We start from the raw sequence: 21116 nt of genomic DNA on the forward strand, positions 1-21116 counted from the left end.
ATGGGACCAACTTGCTATTTCCATGCACACATGTAATCAAATTACTCACAAAAGGACAAAGGTGTTTGAGGACAGCTCAGTAATTATTTGTGACAGCTTCGGAAACAGAGTAAGGCAAAAGTGCTGTTGTATCTATGATGGATGTTTGAAATCACCATCTTTGTGTACAGCCTTCAATGCTGTAAGGATGCTGTAAATGGATCCTGAAAAATCCAGCTGAGCATTACAGTAATTGTAATTCTATTGGTTTCTATAGAAATAGGATTATCCTAACAGTCGATAAATCAATTTCCTCCTGGAACACTTATGCAGTAAGAAGGGGCACCGCTTCACCATTATTTATAGAGCAAACAGCTTTTACCCAATTTGCAATACCTAACAGAGTTTTATAGAGTTCGTGAGATTTTTCAAGCATGTTGCTGCATAAAACCATCTCTGGCAATACATTACAGAGGAAAATGGTGAGGGGGAAATCCATGAAGTAATGAAAGCATTTACCACCAGATGGCACAGCAGTACAGGTGCCTCCGTTCTGGCAGGGATGTCTCTCGCAGGCATCGGGATAAAGGACGCAGCCAAGCTTCAATTCCGTCAGGCCAACCACTTCTGCGAAGCTGCTGCGCTTGTTCTGGAGTGGCAGTTCATTGTTATTTAGGACAACTGAATCCAGGCAGCCCTGAAAGCCGCTCAAGACCTGCGTTGTCCTCTTGTCAGTCAGGCTGCGGACGTTATCCACTTGGACCTGGGCACCGAAGTAGACGGAGCTATCTGTGCTGAGAGTCTGAAAATAGAGGGGGGCTTTGCGGCGCTCCACGTAGCTGTCATCCAGGGACAAACTTGTGAAATTGCGATTCAGCTCCAGGAAGACTGAATGCCAGCTTCCATCATTAACAGCCCTGCCAGAAATTCCCAGGATTCCTGGGCCACTTCCACAATCCAACTGGAACCAGAGTTTGCCATCGACAATCTGCAGGAGGAAAGCAGAAATCAAACCGCTTCAGGCACTCAGCTGTCTCATAACACATTCTCACAGAGAATCTGGAAACACAGAGGACTTCTAGACGGTCTCTATACAGTGTTAAAAGCTGCTCTCCTACATGACACTAAAATAGCAAAAAGCTGTGTCTTCATCAGCAGCAAAAAAATATAATGTCATAAATATCAGCTTACTTTGAATTTATCCAAAGCCAATTACTGCAGGAAAACTGAAAAATGTAGGAAAAAATATGGATGCAGAACACTGGCAAAAACTGGAATAATGATAAGTTTACTGAACAAGTGTGGACTGGAGGACCTATGTTCTGCTCTTGGCTCTGCTGCTGAATAGCTATGTCTCTCTCAGCCATCACTCACCCGTGAGCTGTGATTCTGCTCCCAGTGGTTGATGCTACCAAAAGGACAGTCAGGGCACAGGATCACCTCTCAGTGTTTGAAAGAGGCTTGTGGCAAAATCAATGGCCACTGCTTTCAGGTAGTGATGTTAGGTACTCTGCTCACATACACATCTTGTGCTTCTGTAACCTTCTGGAGCATCTCAACAAGGTGTGGATTTGTCCCCAAGTGTCATAAGTTCAGTTTCTCTAATGACAACAGTAAGATTCTAGTTGACCAAAAGTCAGTTATTTTCCAAAGATGCTACACTACCTGCCTGTGTATACCTCACAGATGACATCAAATGGTTCTTACTTTTTTTTCTTTCCTCGTATTTGTGCTGGGTTCATGGCTTTAGAGAAATGAGAGAGGATTTCTCACTCTCCCTCCTGTCCCTCACCCATCTGAAGTCCTCATAAGGGGAAAATCTATGCTAGCCTGCTGGAGCAGGTGAAGTGCAGAGTAAGAGAATAGGTATGAAGTGCTGCTTTTCTGATTAGCAGTTTACTTAAAGATTTTAGGTTTCTCTAACAGATGGTAGATCAGTTTAAAATGGCTGACAAGGCTGGAAATAATTTCTTATGACACATTAATTGGATTCAAGCTCTCTGAAAGCTCTTGCAAGTATTTTACCTTTATGTCATGCTTTAGGAAGTATTTATTTCTGCAAACCCCATCTCAAGATAGTTCTGTCCCATTATTTATCATCCTGAAAAGTTCAGGCGCTATGTCCTTTTTCATCCTTCCCTGCATCACACATTGTCCTCTCACTGGTGTGTCTGCTTTGATGGCAGGGAGCAGTCAGGCTCTGTTACAGAGTTGCCACAGCTGTCAATGCAAGAACCCCCACAGAGCTTTGGTGGTCTGCTTAACAGGCATGGCTACTGCAGATGTGAGGATGCTGCATTGTGTCCATCTGCTTTTGGCCATTTTTGGTCATTTCTAGCATGAATAGTCATTTTAAACCACATTAGCTAGAGACATTCCTTGGCATGTGTCTCAACTGTGGGACCACACACTTCTCTGCCAGGCTCTCTGATGTGGCTTGAAGGTAAATGTGAAACTGTTAATCTACAGAAGCAGACTGTGCTGTCTTGTCATTATCAGCATTTTATGTCCTTGGAGGTTGACAAAACTACCTGGAGGAAAGCTAAGAGTAAAATCTTGAGATCTGTAGATCTCTGGACTCCCTCTCCTTTCCAAACCCTCAGTCTCTTGACTAGATGAATTTGAACTGAACCTCAAGCCAAAACACACTGGTCAACTGGGATATAAACCATATCTCTCCACTGCTTGGCAGTCACTTGGACACAGAGGTGCTAAGCAGTGGCAAGCATGTGGCAAGCTCCCTATCAATGCCAGCTACCTACTTACTCTGCTTGGTATGAGGGAAGGAGCCAAAGGACGGAGCCAGAATTAGCCTCTGCTATGAGCAGCTGGCTACTTCAAAGTCCCTGACCTGTAGGATGCAACTGAGAAGTTGGATCTATGATTGTAACACAACCTGCTTAAGGGATGGATGTTGCATGGTACTCTTACAGCTCAATCTAAAATCGCTAATGGATGTACAGAAAAATGAGTCTGGATCATTTTTCATTAAAAAATCTTTTCTTATGGGACTCAAAACTCAGCTGTAAACCATTTCTGTAGATTAAAACTGTGCCTGTTAAAGCATTCTCCAGAGGAATCTTCATAAACTGAGATTTTTCTTTCCAGAGATGGAGCAATAGTTTCTTTTCTCCCTGTGCTACAAAATAGTCCATAAACCTTGAAGGTGCTGCTCAGAAAGACCTGGCTCAAAAGGAATACAAATCAAACTGAAAAATACATGCCAATATACTACAGTTTGAAAAACAGCCATCATTGGATAAGCAGCCAACTTGCTGCTTATTCAAAAGGCTTTTTCCTATGGAAACTCTTCTACTGATTGTGCATAATATACATATACCTCCCCTAAGACTACTTATGCCCTGAAGAACCTGCTGCCTTCATGTCTATTACCCTTACTCAGAGAACATGTTTTTCCAATTATCTTTATAAATACAACACCACATATGAGCACCTGGAATAAATATTAAACGATTTGTATACAGGAAATGATGATCTAAAAGATTTGCCATTAAAATATGTTTTATACATCTTTCTCATCCACTTTTACTTCTTTTTACCAGCAGATGATCTGACATACACAGTAAATATATATAGTCTGAAAGGTTAAGTTTCCTTCCTTTCATTGAAGAAACACTAGCAACCCCTACCTCAGGCTAGAGTGAAAGATGGAAAGGATGGTCTGATGCTTACAGTACTAGTGTAAGACATGATAGATTTGCATGGGAATCCACACTCTGCAACACTCTTCCTCTGGGATCTCAAGCAAGTCATTAGTTTCAGGTCTCCATCAGTAAAAGAGGGGTAACGTCATTTCCCTATCTCACACCACTGCTTTACAGATACATACATTAAAGACTGTGACATGTCCAGATACCCCTAGCAATGGGACAATAAAAATACTTTCATTAATCAGATGGTCACAGGCCTTGCTGTAGGGGGATCGGGAGGAAATACTTGTCCCCTGATGGTCTAGTGCCTTGAGGAGGAGGAAGAACAGGAAGAGCTGACAAGGAGCAGATGCTGCAAAGGGCTCCTGTCCTGACTATTAACAGCGAGGCTGGCCAGGCAGGCAAAATTGCTGCCTCTACTCCTAAGCACAAGAATTCAACCATCATTCAGCAATTAGTCCATGGTGTTCCTGTGATTCTTTGTAACTGCTGTGATGTCAGAGTCACTGCTCAGTCCAAGCAAATAGTATGGAAATCCAGTGAATGTCCAGCCTCAGCAGTTATCCAGATAATAACATCAGTGGGGCTGGTCTGGTTGAGAGCTGGTAGCATAAGACTATCAGTGTAGGACTGAACGTGTGGCATTGCTTTTTTCCCTCCGTGTAGTGCAACACAGCGGAGAGCTTGAGTTGCTCCATCTCACAGCAGAGATACACAAACTTTGCAACCCCTCACCAGGGCAGCCCATGGCACCAGCAGAGGCATCATGAAAGCAGAGAGGCACTGCTTCATTCTAGCTGAGCAGAAAATTCCCACCAAGCTTCCACTTCTCAGTGCTTTATAAACTCAGGGCTTAGTTACAGTCTCAGTTATAACAACTAGGACAGGGAGGTTAATGCATACTTAAACAGATATACTTTTACAGCCATGAAATTCCTCACCTGTGAAGAAGTAAAAAGAACAGAGAAGACTCCAAGAGCTGATGCAATCCCTTATATTTCAACAATTTCATTCAATGAGCAAAATGGAGCCAGACACATATTGTAAATTATATTACAATATTAGCCTGGCTAAAATGTTTGGCTAACATCCATATTTGTGTATCAACACAGGTAATAAAATGATCAAATGGTTCTTCTGAGACCACCTCCAGCTCACACAGTCCATCTGCAGTCAAACACCATGGATACAGCATGCTGCCTCCTAATCTATCTGGGGAAATACTTTGTTAACTGAATTGCATTTCAGGTTCGTTTGTGTAAAACAGTGTATTTAATTAAAATATTACTCATTTCAACTCCAGCCATAACTGGGACCACATCCAAGCTTCAGTCCTATGCAGCATAAGCCAGACAACAGTAATGCACTCAAATGTAAAATATATACTTAACTAAATGATGCAAAAAGTTTCATATTAACTGCCTGGACAGAAGAACATATGCTTGCCTTTTACCATTTAGCACCTCTATTTCTGGCATGATGGGAAAGTCTTTCTTTACATATTTTTAATTCTTTAAATGTCATAAAAAAACTTGAATCTCCATCATATTCCTTGAAAAAAATTAGATAAATTATGTGATTCTCTTCTGCAATGGTCTTGTAATGCTTTAAACAGTTAAAACTTACTTTTCCCAGTTAGATGCTACTTATGTAAAAAGGAAATGGTGGTCCTGGTTTTAGCACATGCAATCTTTTCAAAGGAGAAAAAAAGGCCATTGACCTGCATCTCATTTTGCTCCAATTGTCTTAAAAGCAAGAGCATGCAACAAAAAAAATGGCCAACCTCTCAAAATCGATGGATGTGTTGCTTTATTTGAAACAGTTGAATAAATAACACCCTTATTATATTGTACCAATGCAGTGTAGCTGGTAGGCTTTCAGTAAAGTAGCAGACAAGCAGTTTGCTCTATGGAATTGATTATTCATCCTAGAAGGACACTGTGTTATGATTATGAAATATTTCCATCCCTGGAGTTATCACAAATGTATGAGCTCCCAAAATTAAGCTGGTCATTTAAACTCCAAAAACCATGTTGCAGCATTAATTTTTAAATAGACTGCAATGGGAGAGACTTCCTTCAAAACAATCAATGCCACTGTATGCCCCAACAGCTGTGGTGTTTTCTGCCTGCCCTCCCACGGGCTTATGGTCTAAATTTCCCACGGGCTTATGGTCTAAATTTCCTCTACCTCTGCCTTTGTTTGGAGCTCAGTGATGCTGCTGGGCCCTCTGGTGCTAATCCAGCAGACACTTAAGTACATGCTTAAAATTAAGTTATGTAAGTAGTTCCAATTGCCTTCAAATACAGTAAGTTAAGCAAATGATTAAATGCTTTGCTGGAGTAATGCCAGAGTGCTCAAAAGAGCACAGGATTCCATCCTTTATCCTCTATTTGGAAAGCTACTCCTCATGTTTAATTTAATTGAAAGCAATGCTCAAATGATAACAACCTCACATTTATAGTCCTGTAATTAATCTACTTAATGGCCTCATTTCTGAATGCCTCCCTATCTCACAACATATGTACCTGGTTAAAGAAAAAAAAAAGTAGTCTTACCTGTAGTTTACAAATGAAAAAAACATAAGCTTAGAGAGTCTAAGTGTAACTTACTTGACAACATCTGAGTTAAGGATCCCCAAAGTGCAGCTCAAGAGTCAGCTCCTATCCTGAAGAGACCTGATAAGGCTAAATCCCTTGAGTATAATGCCATTTGTCTGCCACAGAGCACTTTTGTGAGACCTCAGCCTGATATTCCTCTGCTAAAAGACCTTCACAAACAAAACTCTGACAATTCTTGATCTTTAAAGTGGTACAATTTCTTTAAAAACTATACTGAATGTAATAATTTAGTTTTCTTTAAGCCATATGCACACAGAAGCCAAAGACTAGACCTGGGAAAAATGTACACACTGCAACTGTGAATCGTGCCCTACCTAAAAGCTGACCATGAGGCTCTGGGAAGGTAATTCCCTGTGTCCTTCCCTGCTCAATGCATAGGACAAAGCAGAGGCTTTGCATCCACACAGGATACTGGACCTCACTCATTGGATATGTGAGGTGGCAGCTGCATCTGAAGCTCTCTACCAAGTACTGCATGAGATGAGTTCAAAGATGGAAACTGTTTCTTAGAGCTAGGAAGCAAAACAGAGCTTGACATGGAGGTTGACCTTTGAGATTGGAGCAGAACAGCCACAACTCTTGTTTCTGCTTCTTGAAGTATTATATTTAACTCAGCATCTTTCAAATCAAAATAATTAGGTGATTGTGTGGTGACTGAAAACACATGGTTCCTACCTCACAACTAAAGATTCAACTCAGGTGATTGCAATGAGGGTGGTTTTTTGTTTGTTTGGTTTTTTGTAGCAGCATCAACTTTTCTTTTTTGGTGGCAAAATTGCTCAGCTTCAACTGGAGATTTTCACTATGACCTGGACATGCTGTACTCCCTAATGATGCGAGCTTTATACACTAAAGTCTAACAAAATTAATGCTCCTATTACCATTCTAACTAAATTTCAGTAATCTCTGTATTGTCTCGTTGTTTTCAAGTGGCACCTTCCACCAGGGCCATTTGTGTTTTTTTTTCAAATATTTTTTGAAATTACAAAATTGCTAACATTACCTACTGACATGTGCTAAGAGTGACCATGATGAAGACTTCAAAGAAGGTCTTCCAGCCTGCAGTTTCATTTGGTTTTCCTTGAACAAAAACATATACTTGACGGTTCAAACAGCATTTCCGTGTGTCACAAATCAGAGCTTAACTGTCTTGTACAAATCTGAACAATGCTGACAGTTCCTGGTCAATGACAGACAGTACTCCTGCTCATGAAATATTTCAGTCTAACAGCTATAAAGTTATTTGTTGCCCATCAATAACTCATCTAGCCACTTTAACATTACCTAAGCATACAGCCTAAAGTACTCTGAAGATTGCAAACACAGACACAAAAGGCTCTGTGTTATTTCTCTCACTGCTGAATTATAGAACATGGCATAGTTACAAATGTCAGTGTCCTCATTTTGTACTTTAGAGGCTATAGCAGAAATACTATACAGGCAGGGTCTTGCATGAGCCTAGTACTCCCTTTCCACCCAGCACATATTTGCCATTTCACAGAAACACAAAAAAGAACAAAAACGCATGGAGAGCTTATCAATTAAATATTGATTTGGTATCAATCTCCAGCGACCCCACGACTCTCTCAACAAATAATCTCAGTCCATAGAGAGCACAGATCTTCATATTCAGTAGGATACATGTTCTAAGCAGCTGGTTTCTGGAATTAACTTGATAACAAGGGAATGTTCCCTAACCACAGACATGGACAGAAGGGAAAACCAGCAATTTCAGTATGCTTTGTTTTGACTATATAGTCATATAAATGGCCAAATTTTACATCTTGTACAGACTGGCTTCTACACGCAGACATATATAATGTTCTTGTAATGAACACCACCCAGTGGGAAATTTTCCAAGTAAAGTACCACTAACAAGCTGCTTTTCTTATTGTTGTTGCTGCTGTTGTTGAAATTGTTTTTCCCTGTTAGAATCAGACTTCTTCTCAATCTACAGCAGAAATGAGAACAGCATTACCCAAATCAAGAGCCAACAGAAAATACAGAATCTAGAAAAACAACTGCAGAAAAGATAAGTTATTTTAATTACCTTCAGAATTATACAGGGATTCGCTCTGGTATACATTATAATCCCATTGCTTTGCAGGGTTCGCAGACGGAGAGCCAACTTGAATTCCTCTTTCTTGCTATTTTCAGAAACCCGGTATTTAATGTAGCTATTCCCAGCAAAGCTAAGGGAAGTGTGGCCTGAAATAACCATTTTGAAAAGACATATGTGCTTTTAGTGACACCTGAAATGATTCCTCAACTGTCAAGTTCATTAAAGAATTTATAAAGTTAATGAGAATGTCTAGGAAGAAATAAATTAAACCCATTTTCTATGAGAAAGAAAGCTGGCATCTACCACAAAATATATTGGATTTATTTATTTTTTAAATTATTTTTCAGGGGATACAAGAAAGCTCTATTTCTCCATACTTAAAAAAAAAAGAGAGAGAGGTTTTTCCAAGTATTCAGCATTTTTCAGCTTATACACTTCTGGAGGCACCCATCTTGCCTCACTGATAACAGAGAGAGTCGAAGATGCCCATACCTATACATCAGGCAGTTGAGTTACTGGTATAAAGTTAGGTGTGGGCAGATGTCAGCCAAACCCTTGCAGTGAGTTCCCTGAAACCACTGTTCAGGACCACAGTTCAGTATCTGCTGTGTTTTCATCAGGCAAATAGCACAAATCCTCTGTCATGCAGCCTGGAATTCACTGAAGTCAACCAGAGAGCTCCACTTCACTGATTTTCCACCTGGCTCTTTATATCCCAGAGAACAACACAGCTGTAGAGAACTAACAAGTGTCCTCAAACTTTTGTTTTGGGATGGTGTAGTGTTTTCATTAATAAAGACTGGAATTTTGGTAATCTAAATAGTAAGTAGAAGAGTTAATTATAGAGCTTTGCCCATGGCAGGAAAACATCTGGTATAATATTTTCTAGGAGAAATCCTGTTTTCTCAGCAGCCTGTTTTACTGATCTCAAACAAGTCAGTGGGAATTTCTGTCTACAAACAGCCCCACAGCTACAAAGACAAGTATTTACAGGGCTTATACACAGATACATCAAGTGCCGGTGCTGAGATGGTTTAAGCAGTACATTTTCTGTTGACTTCAGTGGCACCTCTACCTACAAAATGAGAATGGCAGCACTTAATTGTTCAATTATATCCCCCTTTACAGCTGTGGCATGCACCTGAACATTCGCCAAGCTTTCCTGGTGGGCACTGGCAGATGAATGGTCTCCGATTAGCTTCATACCCCACACACTGCATGTCCCCTGGACACGGTTTCTCCAGACAGGGGTCGTTGGACCCTGGACAGAGTCCTCCTGCAATAAGTTAAAATACTGTCAGGGATATACAATGTAAAGCATGATCTGCTGCAATACAGGAGTAAAGAAAGACAATTACTGATCTCACACTTCAGTATAAGCAAAAAACCAGCTTAATAATAATAACCACACTCTTTCATAGTAGAGAGAAGTATTTTTGTACAAGTACATAGCAAAACTGTAATAGTTCTTTTTCAAGATGCCCTAAACACCATGGGAACATATTATAAAAATGAACTCTTATAAGCAGTAACTGGTTTGTAATTGGTGGTGTACCTCTCGGGCCATCCATTTTCTCACAAACTTTCATGTACAAGGGCTTTATAGACATATGAGAAAAAAAAATGGCTTGAAGCTATGCACTCCTTTTGTCCCAGCACACCCAGGAGAAGCAAACTGAAGGAGGTAGAAATAGTCACAGCACCAAGCCTGCTATAGTTCAAGAAGCATTTGGAAAATGTTCTCAGGTGTGACTCTTGGTGTGGTCCTGTGCAGGGCCAGGAGGTGGACTTTCGTGATCCTTGTCAATCCCTTCCAACTCAGGATATTCTATGATTCTAAGCCATGCTGGGCCAACAGTGTGACAGCTGGACTTTTCATCCTCATACTACACATGACATGCTGTGAGCTTGGTCATACAGCACAGGCAAATTTGCCTCTTCCCTACGTTCCTCCTGACATTTCTGAGATCTCACATCCTATCCAGCTTGCCCAGCTTCAAAAACTTCATTTTTTTCTAATCTGAAGGGACAGAACAATGCTGAGTTTTAAATTTGCTTAAAATACTTGAGCGACACAATTACATGAAGGTTCTTCAAAACCACCTAAATGTTGTACATCTATCAAGCTGAACATGTCAAGGAATTACTCTGAAGCCTGTCAGTGTCAAAGGAACTTCTTGCATTTCATAGGCTTTGGGTAAAACTTGTACTTAACTTCTAAAAACATCTAGATAAATCTGTTTTAATTGCCCTAATCTTAAAAGATTTTCAAACACTGTCTACAATAATGCAAAATACAATACACCTACTGCTGCTTACTGTATGGATTTCCAGGAATATGTGACTTCCATAAGCTAGCCTTTTCTTGGTTGTAGTAAGGTACTTGGTAGATGCACCGTCAGCTTCTTCATATGGGCATCTATCTATGTGTGGCTGCTATGAAAGTAGACTTCAAGTGCAGGAAAAAAGGCATTCCTGCCCTTGCTATTGTTGATTTGCAGCCACAGCCCAAATAGAGTGAAAGCAGTTGCTGGGAATGGACAGACTCCTCTTGTTTTCCTTATTAAGTTAATTCACTTAAGACATGCAGGTGATGAATTTAATGATAAAACACACCTTCCTACCCATCACTTTCTGAATATTGGTAGTCCTTGTATATTGCAGGATTCTTATCATATTAAAAAACTAGTTTATTTTTTGAGCATATTATTTGATTTACAATTTATAAAGGAAGAAATCAACCTGTCATAGAGTACATCTCCAAAAATAATGCAAGAAAGAATCTTATTGCTCTCTGAGTTTTGTACAAGCCAAGCAGGGCTCATAGTAAGCACAGCTGAAATTACCTGACACTGTAAGTATTTTCTGGGAAAAGAAAAATTACTGCTGTAGGTTTCAAAGCGGACATGGGCTGACTACAAATATGGCAATTACTGTAAATGTCTTCCTTGATGTACAGCACAGTCAATTTAATGTTTAACATCCTCCCCTCCTTTATCAAACATTTGTTTGAGAGGTCTACGCAGTAAACGATTTACAGTACTGCCTTTAGCACTGTTAGAAAATGATGCATGGCATTCTTTATTAATCACATTAGTAGGTAATGTGAACAGGAGTAACAGCTGCAATATACAGTTACACTTTGAGTCTTATAGAATCAAGAAACAATTGTCATTTAATATTTAATAGGGTTCTGCATCACTATATTCTATTTAAAAGTAAGGTCTGCAGAATTTAACAGAGAATATGATGGTTTTTATGTGGGTTTTTGTTTGTTTGTTTGTTTTTCCTTAGAATAAACCCCCATATTTCTTGGAATTCAATGGCAAGTAATAATTATTTCTGAAATTATAACAGGTCTTTAAATATTCTATAGGCTGCCTTGTATTTTCTCCTTGGTTGTTTCAGCTATTTTAACTCATTCTTATGTGAAGAATTCACAACATTCTGGTGTACACAGAGTATATCCCTGCTCTGAACAAACTTAGACGTTTTGTGAGGCTGTAATTCAAGTAAGCCTCTGTGCAGCTGACAGACAAGCCATTTGGACAAAAGCCCCAGAACTCATCAGTGTGGAGCTGAAAGGGGTACTGAGATTTCCAAATGTGGCTCTGGAAATTTTCACATCCCCTAACCTATGACTTTATCTTTGACATGAAGCAATAAAGCAGCAGCTTACTTTGTTATCCATCTCTGCTAGGTTTTTAGCTGATTCAAACTCTGATTTGTACTTCAGAGTCATCCTTCCACATTCAAAAATAGATGGAAAAGATCTAATGTACTTAGTGCAACTGTAGAGATGCACTAAAGAACTGCTTATCCTGAACGGCCAAGAATAGTTCTTCTGGTAAACTACAAGGAAATCAAATTTCTATTCATACTGCTGCAGCAGGATTTCATAGCTGTCACAAAATTTTTAAAATATTCAGACTTGGGAGAAGTGCTTTATGCCTGTCTGTATGATTATAAGTACATAAGCTACAAATTTGCATTATTGCATTGCCCCAGCTAACACGCATTTTCAGGCTGATTTCACAACTGTGTGGAGCAAAATTGTAAAATTGTTCAAGGCTACGTTGTCCACATCAAAGATTTACAGCCTGAGCTTAAACAAAATTATTCTAATGTTGCATTTCCACTCCAAAGAGCAGTCTATTTACCATCCAATAAGAGATTCAAGAAACATAGGTTTGAACTGATCTTTTTTCTTCTAGGCAAGTCCAGACAATCCACAGCATTCTCTTGGAACTCACATTACTATAAATAAAATTGTTATCTACAAGGTATCACAGAAACACACGAGCTAGCATCAAACAGTGTGTGGCAGGAGAAGGTGGAATAGACCCACTTGATTTTGACAGATCAGCTTAATTCTTTAAATGAAGATAAAAGCATTTCAATCTTCTAACCAGTATACTGAGGAAGAAAAAACTCTTCCATTGCAAAATGAGACGTATTTAATTCCTACTCTTTCAAAAACAGGAGAAAAAATAGGATTGTAAATATATTTTGAAAATCGAGTGCTTCAGTCATTTCAACTTACACCTTGTGATATTTTGTCGTTTTCTATCAGCCCATTCTCCTGAGTCTGTATGAGTATCAAAAGAGTGTTTCTCTCACTTGCAGAAAAAAGCTTGAAAGGAGGGAGACCATGAGGGCCAGAGTGGCAGGAAGCTTGCAAAACAAACTCCAAACTGCTACTTGAAGTAGTAATTACTTTAGAGGGGAGGGAACTCATGATCTGCAATCTGCTTTTATTTTTAGGGCATGGTGACCAGGTGTTATAGGTAATGATTATTCTATACACATCAGCACAGACACTGCAAAATTGTTTCTGCACAAGCCAGCAATGGGGTTCATCTAGCTCAGGTGCCCCTAGAAAACTTTGTGTCACACAGTACATCCTAGTGAAACAGAATGTCTCCGAGTTTTAGAATAACTCCTTGATCACAGCTTCCCTTAGGACTCCTTGATAGACACCAATTCCCACTCGCCCTGATTCTACAATTGTGCCCCCACTTCACACTTCAATTCTCCCACATTTTATACGAGACTGTGCATTCTCAGCATGGGACTTAATGTCAGAGATGTTCACAGGGAGAAACATCTTTCCTTACACAAGTGCAACATTAAAAGGACTATGGCCAGATCAAATCTATCAAAGTTATCTGCAGTTCTTGGTTTCCCAAGCACAGACAGGACAGCTTCTTCTTCACTCTTCCTTGCCAGGAGAATTCCAGGCTCATTACATGCGTGCTTCCTGAAAATGGGAAAAGCAGTGTTGTACACATAAGAATTGAGCTCTTGATTCCCAGTCCTTCAGAGCACCCAGTACTCTTTAAGACAGTGTGTGCTCTGTGGAGCTGAGGGCAAAAACCACCTCTGAAAAACAGGTCCTATATTAATAGCAGATTCTCACAGTCTATGATTTTCTTTTGTCAGAGCATTCACAAAATGCTAGAAAGGGCTTCATAAAGTCTGAATTATCCTGTTTCAAGTGGTCCAAGACTGCTACTCTCTTGATTAAATAACGTGGATGTGTCTGCACTTTTGTTGAACACTTCTGCGTCCATTAGAAAAATTCTTTCAAACTATTAGGCCAGAACCTTATTAAACATTTGAAATGGAATTCATCTCATCTAACTTTAGGGCATGATTCATCTGACTGACTTTAGACATCTAGGGAGAGATGTATCACATCATTAAGAACACCTCATTCTTTCCAGTGTCTGCAAATGGGGCCTGGAGTGACCAGCATGGATGTAGATATATATCCACATTTGTCAAGATTATTTCAATCCAGCCTTCTCCTATAAAAATAATAATGTAACCTCATTTTTTTCAGATTATAATGCAGAACAACTCTACAGCAAAGTAGTCCCAACAAAACCTGCTTCTTCTCTGTATCTTTATCTCAACACAAAAGAATTACTTTACATCATGCAAAAAATATAGAATAGATTTTTACTCTGAAAACTGAGAATGTCATGCAAACTATTTTATATGAATATATTTATTCCCTTCCTCCTACCTTTATTTTCCCCCAGCAGTGACAGTTCTTTGCATATCTCACACCATGTGATGGGAGATTGGTAAGCATAGCCCTATGGTCACACCAAAACAAATCCCACTTTGTGACAATATTTTTCATACAAACACAAACAGATGAGGCAGAAATCTAAGCAGACAGTCTGTTATTGAAAAACTCTTTAGTTCAATTTTATTGATTTTAAAGGCAAAGATTGATGCGCGTGAACTTTCGAACTTATCCTTCCAGAGCTGAGCTGCTGAACTTCCAAAGTTCACCCACTGCCTGCTTTACAGTCTCCCCGCATTTTCACGTTAGATAACTCTGTTTGCTCACAAAGGTAATCTAGGTAAGTTATGCACAGCTGGCATGCATAAATTGTGCATATCTGTGACATCTGCCAGTGGGAAAAACACTCCAAGTATGATATATATTTCAGGAATGAGCGAATTAGTTCAAACTCAAGCTTTCTGGGTCATAATTGAATCATATCACTGGAAACATATGCAATACTTTAATGGCTTTGTCATAATTCAAACTATTAATATTTACTGGATGTGAAACTATCTTAGTAACAAAGGAAGTATAATACTTCTATTATACTGATAATATCTTGCTAATGCTGTCTTATTAAACAAGCCAAAATAAATTTTGCACTTTTTCCTGACTTGCTGCATTTATGTGCATGTACAAGATCGAAGAAGCATTTGCACTTTTCTCACTCTTTTACTCTAATCTTTAGCCTTCTAAAAGCAAAACTGTCCATATATTCTCAAACTAATATACCCTCAGAAGTGCATGTTACCTCCTATGTGAGAAAACACAGTGTGTGTCCGGGTACTTACCTAAATACCAAGATATTTTTTGTGGCTCCTATAATTAAAAAAGAAGAGGCTGAAGCATTACCTGATGAGGAGAAGGCCAAAGCATGAATTTTCACTTCCAGCCAAGGTCTCTTATATCTGTGCAAGTAATATGCACCAAGATTTTCACCTCTTTGGCAGCTATACCTAAATCGGCACCTTTGGACACTTTTTTACTACAGGCTGGATGACAGGCTGGATAGGCACAACCCCACCCCAAATCCTGTGGATCACCCCTGGGAAATCAGCACATGGTGCTTGAACAGGAGCAGTGGGAACCCCATCCAGCTTCTCAGCTGGACCAAGACAAGCTGCCTGTTCTAACTGTTCCCATACAGCAGTCTTTAAGGCCATGATAAATGGTCCAGAGGCTGGGGACCACAGATGGTCACAGAAGCGCACTGCCCTTCCAGCAGCCTGCCATCCATTTTGAGGATTGACTGGTACATGACAGAAAAATCTGGAAATTGCTGTCCCAGCTGAATTTCTGTGCTTCCATTGCAAACCCGCTGTGCAGGGAGAAAAAGGGAGAGTGTGCCTGGATCAAAACTGTACTGCACTGCAAAGTTCCTTTTTTGGAGTTAAGCTAAGGGATTACAAGGCAGAGGGAATAATACATCATTATTAACTTTAATAAGTAGTGAAATGAAATTATAAACAGTGAAAATTTTGGCTGCCAGAAAACAAATTTCTGTCAGTGAGGACTATCACTGTCCCCAAGGAGATGAGGATTTGTGATTTCTTGATACGAAAACGAGACTAAGTTATGACTTAGAGAATATAAAAATATTTTGCAGACCATGTTTCTGCACTGGTTCCTGGACTTGACTGGAGGATATTGCAGCACTGTCCCTTTTAAACCTGTGAAAATTCTTTATTTCAGAGCCTTTCATGTGTAACAAAATGCTGACTATTGTTGTACTAGATATGCCTATTTGAAACCTAAAGCACTATTACTTAAAAATTGACCAGATAGTCTGCTCTCGAATGTACCTCAGATACAGAGTTATGGTATTTTTTACAGAATTGAACTTCTATGGCATTATTATTCATGTGCCGCAGGAAAAAAATGATTTCTGGTTGAGTTTTATGCAATTTATGCCTATTTTCATCCCCACGGAGGTCAATGGTAAAACATGAAGCCCTGCTGACTGCTGCAGAAACAAAGGTTGGTTATTGAGAGACATGGCTGCTGAATTCTTGTCCTGCTCTGTGTGCATGTGTGCTTAAGATGAGGGAGACATCCTAAGTGGATGTATTGATTTTACAGCAGCTTTTTTCTCTGCTCTTAAATGAAGCGGAATGAGGAGCAAATGGCCTGGCAAACAAAAGAAACAGAGCTAGTATTATAACTCCTAAGGTTTTAAAATCCAAGTGCAGACTCATATGGAAGACTGGCTCTTGAGTCTATTTGTCATATGCCCATGGAATCTCTGCCAAAAGTGGAGCAGCCTAAAACTCACCCTTGACCCCTGCTGCAGCATTAAAGGTCAGGAATTGCTAATAAAATACTTCACTGATTATCATGCCTCTCTGCAAAAACAGGACTGGAAACAGTCTTTCCACCTGCCTGTCTTAGGTCAGGGGTGCTTTTCCTTGGAGGCTGCTGGTGCATCGCTGCAGACCAGACTGCTCTGCTACGGTCAGACTCCAGGTTTATTCCAGTGGTGGCACTAACTGAGTGGGAAACCACATCCCTCCCTCTCCTCTCTCTCTCCCATTCCTTCCCCTCCCCTGGAAGCTGGTTGATGGCTCTGATTACGGAGCCTCCAGGAAAGCGGTCTTTGTCGTAAAAGGCCAAAGTTCATAAACTTCCATTTACATCAGTAAACACGAACAATTCTTCCTGAGCCTGAGAAATCAATTCCCACAACGCATCAGCCAGTCATGCTTTAGAGGACTGAATTGAAATGCCCCTTCTAATCTGTGTCAGAGGAATAAAATAGATCCTATCACATAATATGCAAAGATGGAAGGGGAAAAGGGAGCAGTACTCACCATTGCACATGCAGCGCACATTCCTGTAAAAGCGGGGACACACAAAACTAATTCGTGCCGTGCTATAGGTCATCAGGGAATGTGAATCAATGGACAGACTTTGCTCACAGTGTTGTTCCTGACAATCCAGTCCAGAGCAATTCTTCTCCAAGATAGCAGAAATACGAATCACATTTTCCAAATGTCTCCTTGCATTGGTAAGCTTCTGAATCAAATAGGCAGGCTTATAGAAACCACCACTGTGTATCTGAACTGCGAACAGCATGTCAAGCTGATTGCTGCCTGCCACTGGCTGAATACTGATGATGTGTAGGCTGTCTTGTTTTTGGGAGAGCACCGCATTTCGCAAGGTACGCCTGAACCCATGCATGTGAAGACCCACGAAGTCTTCTGGGGAAACATTCTCAAAACGAATGGTAACTGTATTCTGCAGCATTTCTTGTAGCAATTGCTCCACATGGACCACAACATCGATGGGTACCTGGAAACGGCCATCGCTGACAGAGACATTTAGGACATATTTGCCATTATCAAGCCCTCCAAGGGCAATGATCTTGCCATCATGGCTGTTGACCTTGAACAAACTTTTCTGTTCTGATTTTAGTGTGTATGTGAGGACATCATACACATCCTGATCTGTGGCATGAATTTTCCCGATGACTCCCCCAGGAAAATCATCTTCCATGGTGACAATGAAAATCTCCAGTGGAATGGCAGTTGGTTTGTGAATGCTTTCTTCAATAACCCTCACCTGAACGTAGGTGTGGGAAACCTGCTGAGGCTTCCCAGAGTCCTTTGCCTAATGTAATTTAGAAAAAAATAAAAAAAATAAATCCAGAAATAAAACACACATAGAACACAGCCTACAACCACAACTTTTTCCTATGTATATTTTCACAGCATCAGTAATTCTGAAGACCTCCCAAAAGAACTTCCCAAATGTATCTGCAAAATACATACGCAAAGAAATATCTCAGCCATTTCTAGCAGTGGAACTTAGAAACTCTTTAGGGAAGCAGAGATCTCTAAGTGGATTGCATAGAGAAATGTGTCAGCAGAATGTCTCATTACTCAAACTGAAATGTTCCCAGGATCCCATAGCTATCACTTGTCATCTTCACAACGGAGAATATACCAGCATTGTGTTATATTCTGCACCAAATGGAGTTTGGGCTCACTTCTATCCCGGGAAGGGACTGAAGTCCAGTGAAATATCAGCTTCCTACACTGCTTGGTGTGCTCCAAAGCATTTCAGACCTTGCTTAACTTGTGTGGATGTGAGGGAGTTCAGAATTTTCCACAGCACTCTGTCCTACTTTACCTGAAGCAATCAAGAAACATGCTTGAAATAAATAAAATTTATCATCCTCCAAAAATGAAATAGGTGCTTGTGCTGCTGCTAACAATAAAATATGAGAGCAGCACTGCACTTGGAGAGATGACTGTATGACCTAGAGCACGTATAATAGCATCATTTGCACTTTTTTTTATAGAGAGCAAAAGAGCAAGTATGACAAAAAACCCAAGGCCATTTTGACAGAAACGTGTGCAAACCCGAATCAGTGTCCCTTCCTACACTAAGAAAAATTTTCATTGAAGTCAATATTAAGATATACTGCTCCACACATTTATTTGCTCCAGAGAGGAACAGAAGGCTGAACTACCACTGGGCAGAGATGTAGCACATGCCCAAAGATCTTTGTATTTGGACACGAGAAGGAAAATTTACAAGCTGACGAAAAAAATGGCAGGATGAGAACAGTAACATGGGCATTACTATGCATGGATTAATAACTCTAAGACACTCTAAAATTCATTCATCTTCACTCCTCAAAGAGCTTGGTGGAGTATTTAAAAAAAGATTTTATATATATGTGTGCAAATACACACATACATGCACAGAGGTTACATCCCATTCTACTTTCCATTTTAACATTACTTCTTAATAAACCTAACACAGAGAAGGAACCTGATGGTGGAAAGGAGAAAGCAGCACTCTGGCACATATGAATGGAAAGAAGCATTTCTATGGTCTATACACAACAGGAAACTATAAAATATGTTTTCACTGCAGAAATCCCTAAAGAAAATAATACTGGGAGAAATTATGCCTCCAAAATCCAACAGTGTGGTTTTCTGAGCATACTGGTGCATCTCAGACATGGTGGTCTGTCTAATATTTCATTTATATGAAATACTTGGATCTCTAAAGCTAGAGGATGCTGCTTAGATTTAACTCTCATGCTCAGTTTTGGCTGTACTAGAACTTTGGCTAGCAAATTACCCTGAAAGCAGGATATTTTAGGATGAAGGCATGGTAAGAAAGAAAGGTGAGGGTTTTTTGTTTTGCTACAAGGCTAAAAAATAGGTTTCAGGAATATTAAATGGCACACTTGTAAAACTTTAATTTAAACTGTTAATTAACATCAGAGCTTATATTTTTTGAATCGTAACTAACAATTGTAACTAAGGATGCTACTGCTATGAACAGCATTAAATGTACTTGTAAAGGAGCAGATAGGCTGTATTTAGAGACATCAACCCCAGCAAGGCAAGTGGAGGAAGAATGCAATTCAAATGCAGCTTATAGGACCATGACTCATTTCAATGAAAGGGTGTAGTTCATTGCCTAGACTTGCATATTTACTGAACCCTAATACATCTTCTCTGTCAGGCCTGAGAAATGTGGACAAATTACTTTTGGATTTACTAGTTTTGGTAATCAAAATTACCCTGGTTACAAAGCTTCTCAACAATTACTCTAAAGCTAAGTTTGAGCTGGACTTCTATTGAATGTCTTATTTTTGACATTCTTTAAAGGCTAAGTTGACCTTGGAAATGTGATTTCATGAATTCTTGGAAGGCTTCCAAAAATTTATGATTAAATTTATGACTTAAAAGCAGAAGTGATTTTCCCTCCTAGAACAGTATTTTGCTGTCACTTGTTCTGTGGTATATTTATATGTATATAATGCATTTTTGCTTATTTTCCTTGCTTAGCTACAGAAAAAAATGATGAAAATCTTAAACCATAACAGTCGCTGCTCAGAAAATTCATTTCATGCCAAGGAAATTGGAAAGGTGGTTGGCTACCTATTTATATTTATATGAAATCAGGTTTTTGAACATCAAAGGAAATATACTGTATTGTGAATTTGTAAACTGGAATGTGTGTTATTTACTCATAGAATACAGTCAATTAAAACCAACCCATAAAGGTAATGTACAGGTTACCTACAACTATGAGGGTTTTTTTGTTTCTGTACAGATATAAAAATCAAGACATACCTGCACACAGAGCACATATTCAGTTGAGACCATGTGCTTGAAGATGACTGCAGACCTTAAAACGCCGTGAGGGTCCAGTGTAAACTCCTCTTCTTCATTGCCAGTGAGGATGGTGAAGGTAAAAGGGGGGCCATTGTGAAAAGAGTCTTTGTCTGTCACTACCAGCTGCAAAATGCTTGTGCCCACTGGTTTATTTTCCTTTACACATATACACAGCGTATAAAGAAAAGGATTAAAATGATACATATCTCAATTATAAAATACCACATTTTGCTATCGAGAATATTCAACTGAATGCTCTTTGGACAAGATGGTGTTTCACAACCTGCGCTTATTTGACACTGCTTATGCTCCACGGACCAGTAGCAGAAATTAAGGTACCTATCACATCTCCAGGGACTGCTGAGCTCTGCCTGATACTGTGTCTGATCAGGTCTGACTAACAGTTAAGGCTCACACCCTGAACAAGGTGTAAAGAAAGGCGAATTTATTCCAGAGCAGACATTTTGAGGATAGGGTACCTGGTGCAACAGGAATGAATGATAAAATGTGTGACAGATGCTGTGGTTAAGGAGCCTCAGAAAACAGAAACTTACCAAAGATTTA

The 21116-nt window shown here is 39.6% G+C and overlaps 1 protein-coding gene across 9 annotated transcripts in view; it reads right to left on the bottom strand.

Moving 5' to 3' along the window:
* FAT3 (FAT atypical cadherin 3) overlaps positions 1–21116 on the bottom strand; it is a 401772-nt gene that overhangs the window by 26691 nt on the left and 353965 nt on the right. For all 9 annotated transcript variants that reach the window (XM_017819708.1, XM_017819707.1, XM_017819709.1 and 6 more), the window contains 5 exons: positions 20511–20708; positions 17223–18021; positions 9475–9609; positions 8322–8479; positions 499–967 (listed from right to left, as the gene is read on the bottom strand). In XM_017819708.1, coding sequence (XP_017675197.1) covers positions 499–967; positions 8322–8479; positions 9475–9609; positions 17223–18021; positions 20511–20708 — 1759 coding nt within the window. The remainder of the gene's footprint in view (positions 1–498; positions 968–8321; positions 8480–9474; positions 9610–17222; positions 18022–20510; positions 20709–21116) is intronic.

Source organism: Lepidothrix coronata, unplaced genomic scaffold (assembly GCF_001604755.1).
Source record: "Lepidothrix coronata isolate B3197 unplaced genomic scaffold, Lepidothrix_coronata-1.0 Scaffold76, whole genome shotgun sequence".
Lineage (NCBI taxonomy): Eukaryota > Metazoa > Chordata > Aves > Passeriformes > Pipridae > Lepidothrix > Lepidothrix coronata.